General features: G+C 43.3%; 1 protein-coding gene across 1 annotated transcript; it reads left to right on the top strand.

Moving 5' to 3' along the window:
- Positions 1-148: 148 nt before the first annotated feature.
- On the top strand, positions 149-17,991 carry LOC106637573 (uncharacterized). Its single transcript, XM_014350412.2, has 7 exons — positions 149-176; positions 1,849-1,878; positions 2,065-2,303; positions 14,784-14,849; positions 15,492-15,572; positions 16,262-16,664; positions 17,668-17,991. The coding sequence occupies exons 1-7, from the start codon at positions 149-151 to the stop codon at positions 17,982-17,984; spliced, it is 1,164 nt and encodes a 387-aa protein (XP_014205898.2). The 3' UTR covers positions 17,985-17,991.
- The last annotated feature ends 2,007 nt before the right edge of the window (positions 17,992-19,998 follow it).

A 19,998-nucleotide genomic window follows, 5' to 3' on the forward strand; every position in this document is an offset into this window, starting at 1 on the left:
ATGGTGTGGTACTTAATAATTTAGAAAATCATTGTGTTATCCTGCCAAAGATGTGTTAACCATCAGCAAAGCCTTTGGGTGAGAGCTTGACTTGCAGAGTAAACGCCCAATTTTTCGAGAGTTTGATTCCTGCAGCCGTTAAAGTAACATGAAGGAGGTCTGTGACGAGTTCATGGGTATACCACGTCACAGCATAAAAACTCAAGGGTACCTTAATCTTTATTGCTTGCTTATACATGCTTCTCGATCATTTTGTGGCTACTATAACGAGGTGTACACGTACACAAAAGTGAATTAAGGTACACTCCCCGCGAAAATCACATCAAATTTTATTAATATTTAAAGAAAGATGCAAGATCCCTGGGTGTTGCATCAATAAAAAATAATTGAAAATCCTATTCTTCTTCTGGCGCACGAGTACATACACCGTAAAATTTTCCTTTCGATCGGCAATAACGCGGCATTAAACGTACCAGGCTGGATTTCTCCCGTAAAAGAGCTTCCATCCACGCCCTCCTTCAACGAAACCGAAACTCTGCACTCCCATCGGGTCACACACGCACTGTAAACCCATACCCAACTTCATATGCTAATCTTGCCCACAGAAGGGAACTGATATTCCTCGGCCTCTCTCGCAGTGTGTCGTAAGAGGAAAAAAAACCGATTATCTCCAAATAGTCTCGATCATTCATTCAAATTCACCAGATTTTCAACGGCCCGTGAATGGATGAATTTTCCAGCGTCCAAGAAAACCGTCGTGCACACCCATTTACACTCTTGCCAAGCTGTATTAAATAAAAAGCCTCGGGTAAATAACGCGCGTACGGAAATTTTTCATAACTTTCTACACGTGTGCATGTAGGTACTTTCTTTCGACTCTCTTTCGGTGGTGCAGAGGCATTTTATTGTCTTTCCCGCGCTTTTTCCCAAACAATGTGTTATACCCTTATCTAATCTCGGGAGAGAGAGAAAAACGCTCGATCTCGCCTGTATATGTATACGTAGGAAGTGAAAATAAAACATTAGGTATACGTATAGTGGTTGTGCGCGTTTATAAGGATCCTTTGAGTTTGAAAATAGAGACGTCAGGTGCGTTGGGCTTCGTACTAAATATACACCTGTCGTTCCGTTTCGCGTGTCTCTGGATACAGATATGCATCTCCTTCGCATGTAGGTACACACATACACAGATCGGTATGTGTACGTGTGCAAAAGAGAGCAGCTGCGGAACAGCTGTTTGTCGGATCGACGTGGTTTTATTATTTTTAATAACCCCAAGTAATAGCAATTCGTGACCCCTGCGTCGAGTGCCTCGATCCCGAAACGATGAAAACAAACAAAACAAAAAAAAATCGGTTCACGCGATCTCGTTCCGAAGGGCGTTTGCTCGTGATCCACCGATCGTTCGGATCTCATGCCGATCACCTTCGGAAGAGGTTCGCCTTCCAAAAAAGAGAAGAAGAAAAAAAAAGACCAGGCGATCGGTAAGTACACACTCCGCACGGGAGCTCGGATGGGTATCGGACGGACGCGCCGGTAAAGAGAGGGCAAAGAAAGAAAGAAAGAAAAAAAAAAAAACCCAGCTGTTGGCACTACCAAGGCGAGGAGGAGGAGGAGGAGATGATGTAGTCGGGCAGGTAGACAGAAGAGAGTACAGCAGCAGCGGCGGTGCTTCGGGTGACTCTGGTGGTGGCCGATGTGCCACACGTTGGTGGTAGAAAGGACGCTCGGCGTATACCTAGCCCGAGCGCGCTGCGCTGAAGATCTTCTCTCTCGCTCGCTCATCCAGAGCTGCACTCGCGATTGGCCAGGGGGTTAGCGTGGGATCGGTATAAGCGCCTCTTATAGAGCCCGCTTCATCGCGCTCGCGTGCCAATTGTAAGTGCGCGCGCGGCATCGCGATCTCTGATACCTCGCACCGACGCATGTGTATACACTTGCTTGACGATAAGGTTCATTTTTTTTTTTTTTTGGGCTTTGGAATATTTTTGTTTTTGTTTTAGTGACCAAGTGCGGGTGTGCGTATTTGTGCGTGTCTATCTGTGTGCTCGTGTTTACTTGCAGGTGTGTCTTTGTGTGTCTCTCTGGTCTGCCCCACCTCGGGAGCAGCGGGAGCTCGTCAATTCGAGGAAGGGAGGCGCACGCGTTTGTCTTTTGGATCCGGCGGGACGATCGGTGTTGGAAGCTCGGCTCTTCAGTCTATATGTGACTTGGCCATGAAGCGGATCGCGCTCATTTGGTGCCTCGTAGTGCTCCTCGGCACGACTGGGGCTTACCGGGTGCACGAAGATGAACCCAAGGAGGTGAGTTGAACGCCGATTTCTCCCCTTCTGATGATGCTGTGGGTTTTTTCCCTTTTTTTTTACGTGGATAGTGTGCATTTTTTTTTTTTTTTTTTTTTTTTTTTTTGTGGTGTCAAAAAGGTGATTCTTCCTCTCTCTTTGGGCCCTTTTTTTCTGGTGTGACGAGTAGGTGAGTGAAATTAATAATTCGTTGGTGGAATTAAAAAAAAAAAATTTCCCGATTTTTAATTAATTTTATAGTGAATTAGTATCAAAAAGAAAAAAATTTAAAAACTGGTACACTTGAGCAGTTTTGTGCGTTTATTTGGTGTCTCTGCAGTCTGGCGACTTCAATGCTACACAGGTTCGCCTCAGCTGAAAGACGATAGCGGATAGCCTCGACGCGGAGTGTGTTTATTGAGTCGAGCCTTGGCGTTCGCGTGCGGAAACAAGGTTTTTTTTGTCTTTACGCTCTTGCGCTTCCAGACGGCAGTAGTGTTCTTTTTATGCCTATTTTTTTTTCTTTCTGCATATATACGTGTGTATCTTTTTTGTGTTTTTATTATCCGATACGACAAACAAAAAATTTATTGACAGAAAAAATAATGAGTCGACTCGCTGGTGTTTTTCCTGGTTTGATTGGAAACTTAAGATCTATCGATTTGCGATTTTTGATCGGTTTAATCGGTTGCCAGTGTACTTGTAAAACACCACAAACGATCGATGCTTCGCTTATGTAACATCGATCCTCCAGAAATATATCTAACGATGCCAAGGCACTCGCATACAAACTACGCTATATTACAAAGAATACAAAAAAAGATCAGACAGTCTGACGCCGGAGGATTGCAGGCATCAAAGTAAATCAGTATTTTTTTTTTCTTTTTTTCGTGCATTTGCTCAATCGTCCTGCTGCAGCGATGCGCATTCCGCGATGTTAAGAAACCGCATCTCCACCGCAGTGGTTAACAAGGACGTGTCTCGCATGTATACAAATTGAAATAAGTATTTTTTTTTCCTTTCTTTTATAATGTGCATATTCTCGCGACACTGGAGAACAGGAAAAAGAAAGAAAAAGGAACTCGATTACGCAAATAACAAACTGGAGTTGTTTTCGAGACGCAGCCCCTGAAAACAGGACTAATTGGGAACGCAGGAAGGAATCCGATTATCATCGTTTTCTTTTTTTTCTTTTTTTTTCCTTCATTTTCCACCAACGAAAGGTTAAGGCTCCGCGGCCGCGTCGAAAGGTACAGATGCAGTAATTAAGACACGGAGGCCGGGCACGATTGTTTTTGTTGGTCGTGCACGCGTTGTATGGTCGGGTGCGTGCAAATTACAAGTGCGAAAGAAATAAACGCGCTATCGAGCAATTTAATTGGATTTTTCTCCATATTACATACATACAAATAGTTAGCTTATATTGTACCCCTTTGAACATATTGCTAATTTTTCGCTTCCGGAAGCGGTTAATGCGGGATATTAAGTATTACAACAACACACGGTGATAATTTGAAAAATCTCGTAATACCATTATCGAGTCGAAAATGCACTTGCATCTCGCGAGGCTCCGTATAATGAAACTTCCGCAAAACTTCAATCCCAAACGCGGTAATGAAGCCACTATTTTTTTCGACAACCCATTCACTGCAGTCTGCAAAGTGCATCAAACATGCCAAAACAATGTAGGCCCAATTATCACACTTGGACGCGTGACGTTACGTAATGGCCCTCTCAAAAAAAGTCCAGTCATCTAAATAGCAAAAAAGCTCTTGGTCCAGCGCTAGTTTTTCTTATCGTTATACCTCTAAAAGTCAGATTGAGGACGAAATCGAGCTCTTCCACCTTACTTCTTCTAATCTCGCGACCCCAATTTCTCGCTCGATTGCTCCTACACCTCTTCTCGCGTGTACATACATTACACTCTGTTGGCGGCGAAAAAAAAAAACAATCGATACATCTCTCTCGTAGCTCGTGTGTCTCTTGTTGCGCAACGACGAAATTGCTCCCGTGTATGTGTACAAGCAGAGAAATAACGCATTTTTACCGATTACCCTCCTCAACCGCGATTGGGCATGTAACCATTGTAGAAAGTCAGACAGATCTAATTGAAAAGCATGTTACCAACGGCGGAGGAAGGGGGTTGGCTTTATGTAGGCTAATGCAAGATTATTTTTCCCGAGCGGCACCTCATCGGAAGCTGCAGAAACGAGACTCTTTGACCTTCCCCACTTATCAATGGTCATATTATATACATTGGTGTTTCTCGTGATTAGTATACACAACATTCATTTGTAAGTCAATGGACCGATCGCTCATCCGGGATTGACAACAGCGGGGAGTTCGCTGCTCCAGCCGTTGGAAAACATTCAAAGAAGTGCTCTTAATGTTCGTCTTGTGAAGGTAACTTTGAAAAGATGCGATGATTTACGTCGCAAACGCCTCGTTTGTCAACTGAGTTTGCATCTGGTGTGCCGCATTTAACCAAGCACTGCTTGTGGGAGAGCCTTGCGCAAGGAGGCGATAACTCTGCGCGCTGCTTTTCCAGGGGAGGGATGAAAAGTGCCTAATTAGCAACGACAGCGTTGGCTGGAGTGATACATCAGCCATTTGCACAAGAGGAGGGTCATAATCATCACTGGGCGCGTTATATGCGTTAATTGGGACTTTTACTCGTGATTGTCGTGAAATTTGTTCCGATCTCTCGTGTACACGATCCGATAGGGAAGTTACATTGTTATTTCGGTGATTTATGCACAATGGGGTGGACCCAACCGACGCAGGACCTTCCCCGGTGACACCGAATAACGATCGAATCGACACGGTGTCACCTGGTCCTTTGTTTCTTCTTTTCTTTCCAGCCCAAAGGGGCACTCTGAAAAACAAGGAGGAGGATCGGTTTCGACCTCCGCGTGAGTCACGAGCGCGAAAGACGCGTGTATCGCTTCCACGACGAGGAACACAAAAAGTGAATTAAAAAAGTAAAATAAAAATAAAATTGTCCCCCCGCGATCCAGCGAGGAAGATTAAAAAGGGGGCGACCCGTGCTAAAAGGAGAAGTGAGAAAGTGTGCGCCTTGTATCTCTCGCGCGCGCCGTGCCTGGATATATATGTATATGTGTGGGCATTGAAAGTAGATATATTATGTGTACTTACTTACGAGCATTAAGTGTATACGTATAAAATACACGTCGGCCGTCGAAGAGATCGAAAGTGACCGGACGCCCCGGAGTGCCTCTGCCGGTTGTCTCGTGGTCCTCTTTCGCTCGCTTGCTGTGGCTGTATAAAAAGACAAGCCGTGCCCGCGTTTTTCAGGTAAGTTTGCTCGATCCAGTGGATCCAGAATTCATGTACCCATGTGTCTATGTACGAGACTCGCGTGTTCTCACCCACTCGTTAATGGGTATATGATATACCGAGTGATTGATGGATCTATGGAATTGTGGATCCAATTGGTTCTGTTCTGCTCCTATTGTGGCACGTGGTAAACACGTGAGCAAACGAACGGACAAAATTAATTATCTAATTCCTAATGGTTACGTGGCAGGTGGATGGTCAAGTCATCAAAAAGTTTCATCTCTCGATGCTACGTCGATTACCTATGTAGCTAATGACCCTCACGAGTCATTGCTTTTTTTACACGCTTTTCTATACAGTTGGTGAAAAAAAAAAAAAAAAAGAGTCGGGCTACTGTTAGGCGAGGCAATCGCTCATGTCAAATTTTGAAGTGTCTATACGATATTCGTTGGGTATGGTTATCTCATGTATAGCTTTGCTGTGAAGTTAGATTTTTTTTACATTCATCACATTGCAGAATAACGATGTGTTGAGCGTGTATGCAATTTTACGATTTGTTGGTGATTAATTTTTTTTAAATGCTCTGAATAGAAGTAAGATTTTATTGTTCATGCATTTTTTCATTGTTTGAGGGTGCTCGTAATTATGGCACATTCGAAGCCCAGGATCCCCTAATTAAAAAGAACTTGCACCGATAGTATGAAAAAAAAAAAAAAAAAAAAAAGATCGAGGCAGCGTATCTTTTGAATGTTTAAGGAGACTCTTTTTTCTCAATTAACGATATGAGCTGTACACAACCACCGAAGAGTATAATCAAGTCCCCGATCCCAAGGCAAACAAAAGTTGAAACTTCATTTGGGTATATTAATTGGGAAATAATCAACCGGTAAAACTCGTTTTCACAATGACGTCCTCAACATCGTGCAAACCGAGAGGGTGTTTGTTATATATGGTTTTTTTCGCGTGTTCCCTCTATAACCGATCCATTTCACGCTCGGCCAATTACAATCTGTTCCCGGCACGTTTTGCCCGGTAAACGCTCCCAAACCTAACGAGGACCCCACGAAACAAAGGTGCAATCGGCCGCCCTTGCGATTACCGAGCACCACTTTGCCGGTGAAAACCTCCTATCGCCCGAGAGAGATCTAGCGCGCGTATCGACCTCCGACCAACTCTCCACTCGACAAATCGTCGATCGAAAAATGCCCGACCGATTTTTAAGAGCCACTCGTGCGTACGCGAAGGGAGAAAGCGAGAGTATAAAAAACGCGCGACGCCTCCCGCGATATATCTCCGTTTTAAGTACACTCGCGGAGCCCCCCCCCCCTTTTTTTTTCTCTTGGAAGCCGGTATTCCGTCATACGCGTATCTCAAACGTTGAATTTATCACCAAACCCAATGATTATCCTCCTTTTTTTTGGGAAATTATCATTTTTTTTTTTTTTTTTCGTTTTGCCGTTGCTCGACGTGTCGAAAATCGCGCCGCTCCTACCACACAACAATGGGCGCGCGGACCGTATTTTTTTTTTTATCTGGCGATTCTTTTTACATAATTAGCCAAGGGGGGGGGGGCCATTGTTGGCGCTCGTATTATTTTATATCCATGTACACGCAGTTGCGTCACAGCTTAACGATTCGGGAGATGTGTGTACGCGAGTGCGGAACGCTAAAAATGAGGAAGGGACCACAATGCTTAATAAATTTGATTACGCGATTGTGATGAAGATATTGGAGCTTCGGCGAGAAGGCGTGACGGCGTATCGGGCAAAAAAAAAAAAAAAAAATTACGAAACCTTTCACCTCGCGCTTCGAGTTTCGGAAATATCGCAATAACACCCCGTGTGATATTATGAAGCGCTGAAATTTTGAATTCAAAAGGAAAAACCCGCGAAAAATCTCGCGACTTGTGCAACGCGGGTGTGCTATGTTCTACGACTAATGTATGCGTTTTAGACGCAAAGGGGTTAATTTAGCTCGTCCATTATATTGATTTCGGCTAATTGACGCTGTAATTGCCGGTTACGGAGGCGAGTCGGATGAAAAATCCTATTATTACACGGCTCGGGAATGGAAGGGCTGCTTTATCAATTAAGCGCTCATTGTGCGTTGGAATTAATATCCGTAATTTGAGGGGGTCATTAACGTATACCGCACGAAAATCTCGAGGCGCGTTGATTTAAATAACATTGCGAGACGCACACCTTCCATATATATATATCTGCAGTGAACGGATCGTGTGGTTAATTATTTATCCCGATACCGTCCTTCCGGGCGCGCCAATTAAGAATATTAAAAATTAACCGGCGCGCGGTGAGGGACGCTAATTGGTTGCCGGGGTTCTTGTCCAAGTGACGTCTCGGGAGGTTAAATTGAAGAATCAATCACTCGGTCGGGTACGCGTGTCACACTTGTAACTATATACGTGTACAGCAGATACACGGGGAAACGTTAAAAAAACACGCGTGGCTCGTGATTTCATTGTGAAAGTTATGAATTATTTAGGGGCAATCTTTTTTTTTTTTTTTCCTTCGTTTTGTTTTGTTTCCTACCCCTTGCGTCATTCAGTGCATCGGGTGCTCGAGGTGTTTCGACCAACAAAAGTATGAGTTTGACAACACAATGCATTATTTATTCGACTGTTTTCGGTTTCCGAAATCTTTTCTTTTTTTTTTCTCTCTTTTTTCATGTGGTATCAGGTCGGAAAAGTGGAAGTTAATCAAAAGGCTCGTTACACGTCCGAGTGTATTTTTCACCATCCGGCCGCGTACAATAACGAGAATGTTTTTCGTTGTTACGTAACGGGGGTACTGTTTGGCTTAAAAAATTTATCATCCGAGCATTTGGCGGATCGCATTGATTTATGCAATTCTCGTACAATCGGCTTCATTCGATGGTTTATGGTTTGCTGGCTCTATTATAAAGTACAATCCATGTACACGCGGTACTGATAAGTGTTCTTTTCGCGATATTGAATACTTTGGCAGCACAGTTATTTAATAGATTCTTAAGCGTATGTAGTAAAAAAAAATCAATTTCAGCAAATAAAGTGTATTTTTTTTTTTGGTGAAAAAATTTTTTTGTGAAGAACAACTTTTTATCTGTTATAAAAGTTCATTGCAGAGTATTAATGTACTTTTTAAATTGTTTTTTCTTTCACATTGTTCTCGTGTTGTACTAATTACGAAAAAAAAATTTTTGTCTCAACTACACTTGGTATTAAATTTTTGTAAAGTAAACTAATTTCCAAAAAAATTGAAAAAGTATCGGTTCCCAAGTCTGAGAATCAGAAAATACTTTTTAATTCTTATATCTTACACGATAAGATGAGTATCACGTTAGGGAACATAAAATATTACTCGATGTACTCATTGTATTGAAGATCGTTTTCGTGAACAAAAGTCTCGCGTCAGAGACAAACAAATTCCCGGCGAATTTGCAAATCAACCCCGAACGCCACCCTCTTTCCCCTCGACCACACCGACGTTATTTTTTTAAGCCGACATAATTCCCGGAGGGCTTGCATAATCGCTCGAAAAATTTTTTCAGCCTCCGATATGCATCTGAGAGCACCGATCTGCATAGATCCGAGCACCGATAAGTCCACGGACACCCAACGCCCGTACATACATGTGGGAGCGGGGGATTAAAAAAAATTATCGCCGCTCGAAAAACACGCCCAACCTCCTCTCCGCTTTCAAAACAACGCGCTCACACATGACCGCGTCTTTATCAACGATGATTAATCATAAAAGTGAAAAGGCGACTACGCTAACACTCGAATCCTTGTACCGAAGACAAAGGAACAAAAACAAAAAGATTACAAGGAAGCAGCTTCGATCAAACTTTTTTTTTTCCCCCCGACCCGCGGAAACGACCGCTTGCAAAAAAAAACCTTCCATGTCTACTTTATTTTTTTTTTTCCACCACACCTATACGCCACAACTCCCCTACGACACGCCCGAGAAAAACCTGATGCTTATATACACGGCATCGCGTACATAGGAGCGGCGTCGCGTCCTCATGGACACATCGTATACGTGTATACATTCGGAGAGACGATGGGAGTAAAGACCTTGCGGTCGCTTTCGTTTTCTTCTTCTCCGCGCTCGTATAGACTCGCAATTAATGTCCCATCCTCCGCGCCGTACATGTACCTCCCCCGTGCGGAAAGAAGCCCGCGGATGGCAAATCGGCCGGGAGAGACGCGTATATACACCTTTTCGATGCGCTTTCGCAAGGGCACCACGTGTACACGTACAACGAGTGATGCGGTACTTATATACCTGCACTTTATACTCTGCAACGAAATATATATATACATATGTATGCTCTCTGGCCGAATGACATGTACGTATACGTGCACCAAGCCAAGGACCCGTCGCGAACGAGCTGCGTATATACGATTATTGCCCAATCCCTTGTTGAGCCCGGGCTAGGATGAATTTAAGTCTCGGTTGCGCTTCGCTGGGCCTCGTCGCATATCATACATGCACACAGTTACTCGGGCGCGCATCGCGTAACATTCATCATCGCGAGCCGTTCGTACGTATCTTGTACGACTATCCTTTATTATTTTATTTTTTTTTTTATTCTCGCAAGGTGTGGCGATGTATTATCTCTTCCTCTGTAGCACTTCTCACGCGGTTTCTGGGCCAAGTTCAGCAGTGCAGCGCGTCGTTGTTTTACAATAATGACGGTGAAAAAAAGTAACGATGTGCCCCACGTTATATACCCACGATGTGGTACAATTATACAACAAACAACAACGCCCACTCCTACCTTTCCTTTTCTCTTTAATAGGTCGGCACGCACGTGTACGTATATATATATATGTGTGTGTGTGTATATAATGGGTATGCACACGTGCGAGGAATCGTTAATTCCTCCCGGCTCCTTTTTTATTCGGCGCCCGGCCCCGCGCTCTCACTTTGCTCGCTTTTTTAATGATCGAGTTCCCCTGGAGTGTACTATATAGTGGGCCCGAAAAGTATGCAGGGCTTTCTTTTTTTTTTTTCTCTCTTCTTCCTTCACCTCCCTTTCCCGTCCCGTCGATACGTGTATGTATCCTCACTCTGCTCGAAATATCCGTATGTACGCGGTTTTCGGAGCGCCGGGTTTATCTTTGCCCTCCGGACCGTACAGTTTTTGTTTCGGAGGGAAACTTATGATTATCCGGAGCAGTGTTACACCGAGCGGGTAATTAAGCCACATAGGGTTTTTTTTTTTTTTTTTTTATACAAGTGGAATATTGCGAAAGAGTCGCGCACTCGTTTGCCAGTGGAGCCGTGAGTATAAATATGTCACACACGTATATACATATATATAAATAAATAATACATGGTGTTATGGCATCGGCGACGCTTTCGAGGACGCGATTCATTTGTCATTGTCCGATCGAGCGGGCGCGCAAGGACGCGAGCTTCCCGCGCTCTTGATGACGGGGACGTGACTTTGTTATCCGCTCTTGCGTTTAAAACAAATTGTCTCTCTCGGACGAAATTTTCCGGCCGGCGTATCGGGAACTCGCGCATCGCGAAATGTGAAAGCGCCGGTGGTGGTATTATCGAAAAAAAATCGAGCGCGGACAGGTGACGTCCTTTCACGGGAGGATGCTACGGACAAAAGAGCGAGGTGGTCTGGTTGTGAGTGCACACACGCGTCGGAAATGGGGATCGGATGGTGGCTGATTGGTCGTCACGATGGGATATGCGACGCGTTTCGAAACAACGAGCGTAGAGCTCGCCGTGCATTTGACTTGGCCTACATGGGCTTGGGCTAACCGCTCGGGTGGATCTGCACGCGCGCTTCTCTCGGCCGCTGTAAATGGGCACGCTTTGATGGGTGATGTGAAGTACATTAGGCTTTTTTTTCTTTTTAGCTTCGCTTTGCTAAATCCAAAAAATCTAGATTGGACTTTACTTTGAGAGAAAAGCATCGAGAATTTGCAGGAAAAATCCGAATAGATTTTTACCAAAGAATAATAAACACATTTTGTTATTGTTCAGAGTTATACAATTGATTGAAAGTGAAAATTTTTCCGCAAAAGGGGTGCAGTGTATACCGATACACGCTCTGACGGAGAAAAATTGAATCAATGGTTATTGTGTCGGCCTGACAATGATTTTTCTTTCCAGTTTCTTCGCACGGCTAGACAGATCATACACGTAAAGAGACAATTAAATGTTTATACACATATGCACCAAACGGCACTCGTAAATATCGCTCCAATCGATTGCTCGAAATTAGTACAAAACTCGCCCCAATCATAAGCGAACCGATTTTCATAACTTTATTGACAATTTGCAGCGCAACAACGAAAACGATGTTACGCCTTTTCAAAGTACGCGTACGCGAAAAATTACACACTCCGCGCGGTCTAATGCCACCCGGAGAGCAATATCAGCGCGGAGCCTCATTATCGCCCCAGAACAAGGGAACACGGACATTATGATGTATAGGTATATGGCGGGTCTTTTATAATATACCCTGATGATACAATTTTGAGATCGTGCAGCTCCACGGGGAGAGAGAAAGCGTTGCGTATACACAAGATACGATTTTCCAAAGAAAATGACCATCCATAAGGCCCGTAATTGCGCGTATCCACGAGTACCAAGGCGTATAGAAGTTTCGGTCTCGTTCTGTCGTTGTGCAACACCTGGACCTGCGCCAAAGGATATATATTCTTACGTGCATCGTTTCTAAAATCACCTATCTCACAACCGGAGGTAATTAACGTGGTACGACACGGGCTCACCCTTTTCATCGCTCCGCTATATACACGGAAGCTGCACTCGGCGCCTCACCCACGCCCGTCTATGGGCGTCCAAAGTGACCAGGCATGAAAATAATACAGCGAGCCGTCATTATATTATAAATGGGTGCAACAATGAGCCGTCAGCGTCATCATCGAGGGTATACACTATATTTTTTTTTTTTTTTTTTTTTTTTTTTTTTTCGTCGGTAGCCTTTCCTCGTAATTAAGTTAGCATCGACGTGCGTCACTTTTTAAAATCAAACCGATGCGTGTGTGTACATGTATATAGGTATAGGAGCACACGCGTCAAACTCAACTTTTGCAGTGTCACTCAGCAGCTGCCAATGCCTCATTACTGTACCATTTATAGATTTATATCGCTGCCTTTTTTCCCCCCTCTCTCTCGACTCCTGCCGCTGTAAAAACGCTAAGCTCTTCTCGTACGCGGCGCGCGCACGTCTCTATATATACTTTGTAGATGTTTTATTAACGTCACCGGCTGCTGTGACGTGCACCTCGAACGGAGAAAAATTAATGCCGATCGGCGTATCGGCGGGCCCCGATCGGATGAGAAATTCATCGCGTCCTTACCTTCGGGATACGGAGGGAAGAAAGGAGAAAAAAAAAAAAAAAGGTACAGCCGAGCGAGCGAGTCTCGACTTTGGTCATTATTACACCGCGAGCCAAGTGATTTTGATGAATTGCCGTCGGTTGAAACAGTGAAGACTATACGGACTCGTGTCCTTTGGTTAAAAGCTTTTGCTCAAAATGGCATTAATTTTGACCTAGTTGTGTATGGTCGCTCACAAAATGGGGATGTATATGTGTGTATACATTGATTTTGTAATACGTCGTATGATGCCGTATTTACAGTCGTAACGATCTAGTGGTACAAGGCTCGGGTGCATTTTTATGGCCGCGCGTCTTCGTGCCTTTGACGATTCGTCGACGAAAAATTTACGAGCGTAAGTAAATCTTCACTTAATTAGTTTTAATTGTTTCGCGGGTACGGAGTCGACGTGAAAATTGCCATTTGCAACTCGTTGCCTAAACGCAGGTTCGGCTGTAGGGTCATAAATAGAAATGATTGCTCGCTGGTTACCAGCTATTACCGAATAATTTTCGCTATACATTAACCTTTTGCTTCGAGTTGAAATATCGTTTCGCGTCTCCAGGATTTCGTTGGACGAAACAATGGGATGATCAAAAAATTAAAGCTTCTTTACCTTTTTCAAGTGATCATGTATCACACAACACCTGCTGAATAATGTCTAATGTTTCAGACGAGGGTAAAATAACTTTGGGCATTAAAAAATATTAATCGAAAATATAAGAAAATTGTCGGCTGTTATTATACTACCTTAAAGTTAATTTTCCCTGGCAGTGCGTAAGAATCCCATTGCAACATCGTAACATCTTACTCGAGGGAGAGAGCAATTTTCGATGATTTATTTTCTAGTTGCTGTAGTCTTGAAAAAATTTAAATTCATTTTAATAATTTTTAGGATAAAGAAAGTTCCGTACGATCTGACGTAACTCCAAGTCGTGGTTGGGTGTCGGAGGGGGGACGAACATGATAAATGGCACAAAGGCACGTGAGTGAAAAAAAAAGTTGTTGCGATTAATTGAGCTATAAAAAAGCAACCTATAAGTTAATTTTACACACGTGCAGGAGATGATGAAAGTATTCCAATTGTTATAGCCCAGAGACAAGGTCGTAATGCTCGAACTTTTTTTTTTCTTCTAGATTGACAGACGGTAAAATTAATATCAATTTTTATTCACGATTCGTGACGTTTAAATGCTCGAATTGACATTTTGAAGTGTCCTTTGTGATTAGATCACACTTACATGGCTATTCTGATGGGATTAGCAATGATCCTTTCAAAGATTAGTATCAGATCTACTTTTCTCGAGTCTATATGAAAATGAGTATGCATTTATTGGCAATATGGAACGTGTGTCTATATGGGCAAGAGTATGATGAAAAAAAAAAAAAAAAATTTAAGGTCATACCCATACACTTAGTGATAAAAGTATATAAAGCGCGGAGATAAATTTTGCACCACTGATTAGTCGTTTGTTATCTATCAAGGGGAAAACAAACATAAAAATTTAACAGCCCACAATCGCAGAAAGCAGCAAGAAATTATAAAAAAACACGCGTGATTTCACATACTCTCGTACACTTTTATATTGACTTGTTATTATAGAGCATTAAACGTTTTATTTATCATCAAACTGGTTGGGAGTTTGTTCATGCAGGGTAACGTAAACATGAGTGGTTTATCGTAATAAATAAAACTTACAATTTATTATTAATAAGCGAGTAGAAGTACCTTATTGAACTATACTCTTTGAACTGGGGCTAGCAGAGTTGAAAATACCCACCCCGAGATGAAAAACCATCACCTAACCCGAGCACCTCTTCTTTGCTCTGTTCGCAGGATGGCGAAACCATCTGCGAAAACTGCCAGCAGACCAGTGCAACGGTAATCGACGGCACTGTCAACGTGAGTATATATTTATACGTAGCGTCGCTCGACACATACAAATTGAAAAAAAAAAAGAAGAAGAAGAAAAAAAAAGGACGCACTCGACCACGAGCGGGTGGAAAAAAAAAAACTCGTTTCGCGAAGTGCCTTTTACGGGGCCGCCGTCGCCCGCGTGCCTTTTTTTTCGGCCTCTATTTTTATTTTACGCGCCCCGTACCCATGATAATTACGTTAATTGCGATAATAAGAAGAGAGGGGCAGGATCCGAAAGCCCGAGAGACGTGTACATACAAATGTGCACGGGCATCGGTCATCTGGGACTGCACAAGCAGGTATATGTGCACACACCCCACTCGAAACGAGACGAGAAATCGCGAGGAGGAAAAAAATGCCCTCCCCAAAAGGGAAGCCTACACGACTTATCGGCTTCTCTTGTCCATCCACCGTAAACTATTCATTAACTTTCGAGTCTATTATACATCCCCCCCCCGCGATGAGTTGTCGCTCTTTTATACGCATCACAATTAAAAAACAGATACATAACGCGTACACCGAATGATCGCCGACGGCAAATCGTGATTCGTTTTCATGTATGTGTATCATAAATGTGCCGCAATGGAAAGATGGATTGACACCTGCTGTTATTGATTTCGCCCGTAGAAGCCGAGCAATGAGACCACCTCGGGGCCGGCGCAGGTGGTGTCGCCGAAAAAACCAGGGAAAACCGATAGCGAGCTCAAGGTAATTGTATGTACCTACAACCGTGTGTCAAGCATCGTGATCCCATCAATCATTTTTTAACTTTTTCCCATTTCATTTTTTAACACCGTGATGATGCCCATTAATCGCATTGGGTTACTTTGGACTCGGGTCCAGCTGCCGGAAAAATCACTGCGTTAAAGCCAAATAAGCTTCGGTCATTTCTTTCGATTGCTCTCCTCCGACGTACAAAGGCCCGAGGATTGAGTCGGGAGTTGATTATTTTGCAAGCTCCGCGGACTTTCTACGCCGAGACTACCTGCTAATGTGTTTCATAATTCTATTTTTTTTTTTTTTTTTCATCCGTGCCTTCGACCCGCTGTTATAAATTGCCGCTTCATCGGCCCAACAATGGGAGACCAGTGTATGTTTATTCAAGAACGCAACTGGTTAGATTTTCCAGCAGCTAGATCTCGACAATCAATAATAATAGCACAACGTGGTTTTGCTAAAATGTCCCGTTGTATGCACTAAATCACCCGCACGTAAAGATCCATCGATGCCTGGCAAGCACGTCCACCGGCGCACAAGAGTGCACCTATATATATACATGTGAATTGTGCAGTTTTCCAACCCGAGCACGATAAACCACCGCAGAGGCCCAGCACAGCTTGCTTCCGCATCCGTCAACAGAAATAGCAAATTGAAAAAAAACTTGCTTTTCCCCACAGATCCCCGTGAAGACCAGCGAGGCGAAGGGCAAAGAGACAAAGCTGGCCAGGAAATCCCAGAGGCGCTACGACCAGGAGCCCAAGCTTCGCGAGCAGATCCGCAAGTCCCTGGAGGCCCAGCGGGAGCAGCAGCGCGTCCACCAGCGCCAGCTCCACCGCCGGCAGCTGGAGCTCCTTCAACGGTACAGCAAGAGGCTGCAGCAGCGGGTCCTGGCCGAGCAGCAGGAGCGCAGCTTTTACCGCGACCCTTTCGGCTTCAACGCCATCGCCGAGTGGATAGTCGGGCCTCGAGTGGTCATTATCAACGGGCACGGGGGCGGCCACGGGGACGGGCACGTCTACCAGTACTACAACAGGGAGAAGCCGTTGCACTTTGGAGGACAGCCGACTCGGCTTCTTCAAGGTAAGTTGCTTTTCTGCGTGTAAGGGGCATATACATAGCGTGTTGCTCCCCGATGACCTTCAGGCTCTTTCTCTTTTTTCCCTCTTCGCGAGATGCGCGCCGTGTAAGTGTATATATATATGTACCTTGTATACTGCACATGGCGTGGGATACGAGCGCCTTTGTTCGAGGAGTTATTCGATCCCCGTCGGATGAGTCCTGGAGTATATTATACTGTCCGCGGGAGCGAAGGATGACAATGGTATTAATTGCGAATCAACGAGATCGGCCCTTGAATCGGGCGTTTCTTTATTTCTGGGAGACCGGGGGCGTGTGTAAACACTTACTCGCGCGTGGCTTTGTTTCTTCTTTTCAAGCCTTTTTTTTTTCCCTTCCTCTCTTTTTTCGCTCGTTTGATCGTGAGAGGCTCTTTTGTTGCCGAAGCGCGACGTTTTGTTTTGCCGTCCCGGCCTTGGCCTTTGCTTCTCCACGTTTTTCGGAAGTTTGCTTACTTTGATGAATTAACGATCGATGTAATTGATGCAAAAAAACAACAAAAGGGAAAGGCCTTGCGGTGAAAAATAAAACGAGCGCTTGGAGGCAAAAGTGTGCATTGTACGCAAAACGCGAAATGAGAAATCGGAATTGAGCTGCGGTCGAGAAATGAATCTTGGAGCGTTGTCGGTTATTGCCCGGAACGTTGGTTTGAAAGGGGGGCGGTGCTCGGTGACAGACCACGGCATCGTAAGACCACTTTAATGCAAGGAAAAAGAAGAGCGTATGAAAAATAAAGGAGGAAAAACGCGACCTCGTAACACCAGAAGTGCAGCACTCTTTTTTTTTTTTTTTTTTTTTTTTTCTTTCGCAACGAGTCATCCCCGCATCAGCCGCTATCTGCACTCACTCTCCCCGGAGTCAATTACGAAGCCTTATCCGAGTTGCGCAACTCGAAAGTCCTTCCGCTTTTGCCGGGGCAAAGGTGACCAGAGTATTGTAATTGATGTGCTATTTTCGTTTGTACCAGCAACGACTCGGCCCTTGGCTTCGACCACGGCGAGCACAGCCACGAAGAGCCGGCAGAGCAAAGTTATTGGCCCGACGCACTTGTACGCGGTGCACGAGGCCGTGGACGAGGGCGCGAATCCCTTCACCTGGCCCAACTGGTTCGGCGTTTTGAGCGTGCGCACGGCGACCTATCCGCTCGAAGACAACAATGGGACCCCGAGGGGCGGTGGCAATTACGCCAAGGCCAGGAAGTACGATCGGGTGAGGGAGGACGAGATCGCCAACAACGAGATCGACGCCGAGGGAGACGCCAAGGTTTTCTTTCCTCCCAACTAGATGAGGGTGTGTTTTTTTTTTCCCCCCCTCCAGGAGACTCGACGATTTTTCGTTACGTTTACTTGGGATCAAGACAATCCTACGCTTTGCGAACGAGAGTAATAATAATGTTGTTGATGTTAATGAAAAACTTGTAATAAATTATGCATAAATGCCTTTCTCGATCGTATCTCGCGAGTCTTTTAATTACGAGTAATTGATACATAGTCATCTTTTATTCAGAGGATCAGCGTTTAATATTACAATGTCGTAATTTTCCATGGCACGTGGTGTACTATGAAAAGTTTCCTTGCCGGGGACGAAAATTCTTATTAATTACGGAACTGCGCCCCGAGACGTGGGCTATTATTATTATTCGGTGAGTTTTTAATCAATCGACGGTGATTTTTTTTTTCGGTTGACTCGTCGACGGCCGATTCAAACCTCAATTACTCACGGCTCTGTTATTCCTTCGTAGTTGACTAAGAAAATTATGTAAAGTTTCACTTACGATCCTTTTTCTCGATGATTACCATCACAGCGATTTATGAGGCGTATACTTGAATAATGAGGCGAGAAAAAAATGTACATTAGTGTGTTAAAAAAAAAAAAAAGAAATGGTACAGGGATATTATTTTCATTTGCTTGATTTTAAGTTTAATGCGTCTCGTTATCGAGAGATAACCAATCCACTTAACTCTGCCCATGAGGATCGAACAAAGAAAAATCGTCGAGTCCCAACTTTTCGCAAAGGGAGGGTGAAAAGAGGGAAAAAATAAAACAAAATAACGCAGACTGCCATTAAAACTGCCCGTGCTTGTTTTTGCTCGCTCGATGCAAAAAAAAGCTCCAAAATGACATAAAAAAAAAGACTTGCGACCTTGGTCGACTTTACCGTAAAAAGAGAATCGGAAACCTCGGCCTGGCATATCCGCCTACCACTTGCAAAAAAAAAAAAAAAAAAAAAAAAAAAAAAACTTATAAGCTGATTTTGATACGCGCCTGCTTCTTACTTTACATACACGTATACAATGTTCCCTTCCCTCTGCCTCTGTCGCTCCTTTTTCTTATTTTTCCCTCGGCCTTTACAAAAGCCCGCAGACAACCAACTCCTGTACATTTCACACCTTGTATTATATTGCACGGACACTTATACACGTACACACATGAAAGACGTAGCTTTAAGAGTATACATTATTATTATTACTTAACTATCATGTAAACGTAGGCGTATCTTTTTTCTTTTTTTTTTTATCATTATGAATGTGTGTAAGTAATCAAGTGAGGAGGGATTCTTGCGAAATTTGTTAAGTGTACGCACAGAGATCGTAAAGATTAGAAAGTACAGGTTTCTTCAAACTTATTGAAAGCTCCTTCAAGTAATAGCTTTATGATCACGATCTTTTAATGTAGGGTAGGATTTTTTTCTGTATAATGAATGTAGTGTTTGTAAATAAATTTCAAACCTTTTTTTTTATTCCTCCACTTCTGAATTGAATTTGGATAGTTGAGATTTAAACGATTCGATGAAGATGTAAGTTTTACGGAAAATTGTGTGAGTTTAAAAATTTGTAATGCGTGTGGAAATTTTTATTTACAAATTAAGTATAAAATAAGATTTTTATCGATTCAGAGGAGCAGTGTACGAATAGAGAACTTTTTATGCAATAAGAAAGCAGACAACTGATTTTTACGACTTTGAACGATCATGGCCTTTTAAAGTCGTGAATCGCAGTTTATGTATTTTGTACTAATTTTTTTTTTTTAAACATTAAATTTCAGTGTCAAAAAAACAGTTGTTTATTTATTTCACGTAAGTATACCTACTTATCGTAATAACACCTCTTCCATTTTTCATGTGTCACTATTCACCAACAGTACTTATACCGATGTTTAAAAAAAAAAAAGAATAATATATTTATTAGTGGCAATATTACACAAAAAACATGATTAACAAACCAACAACTGTGTTTTACCTCAAAATTTTTCAGTCTCAGTTTATGATAAGAACACGTGTGCCTAACAATTAATCATT

The sequence above is a fragment of the Copidosoma floridanum genome, unplaced genomic scaffold (assembly GCF_036245765.1).
Source record: "Copidosoma floridanum isolate Cflo_tuat_1 unplaced genomic scaffold, Cflo_Japanese_pri ptg000007l, whole genome shotgun sequence".
NCBI lineage: Eukaryota > Metazoa > Arthropoda > Insecta > Hymenoptera > Encyrtidae > Copidosoma > Copidosoma floridanum.

Coding starts and splice junctions, on each gene's coding strand:
- LOC106637573 (XM_014350412.2), top strand. CDS start 149: ATGAAGGAGGTCTGTGACGAGTTCATGG. Junction 177..1,848: donor GGTCTGTGACGAGTTCATGG/GTATACCACGTC, acceptor CGCCTCTTATAG/AGCCCGCTTCATCGCGCTCG. Junction 15,573..16,261: donor AAACCGATAGCGAGCTCAAG/GTAATTGTATGT, acceptor TTTTCCCCACAG/ATCCCCGTGAAGACCAGCGA.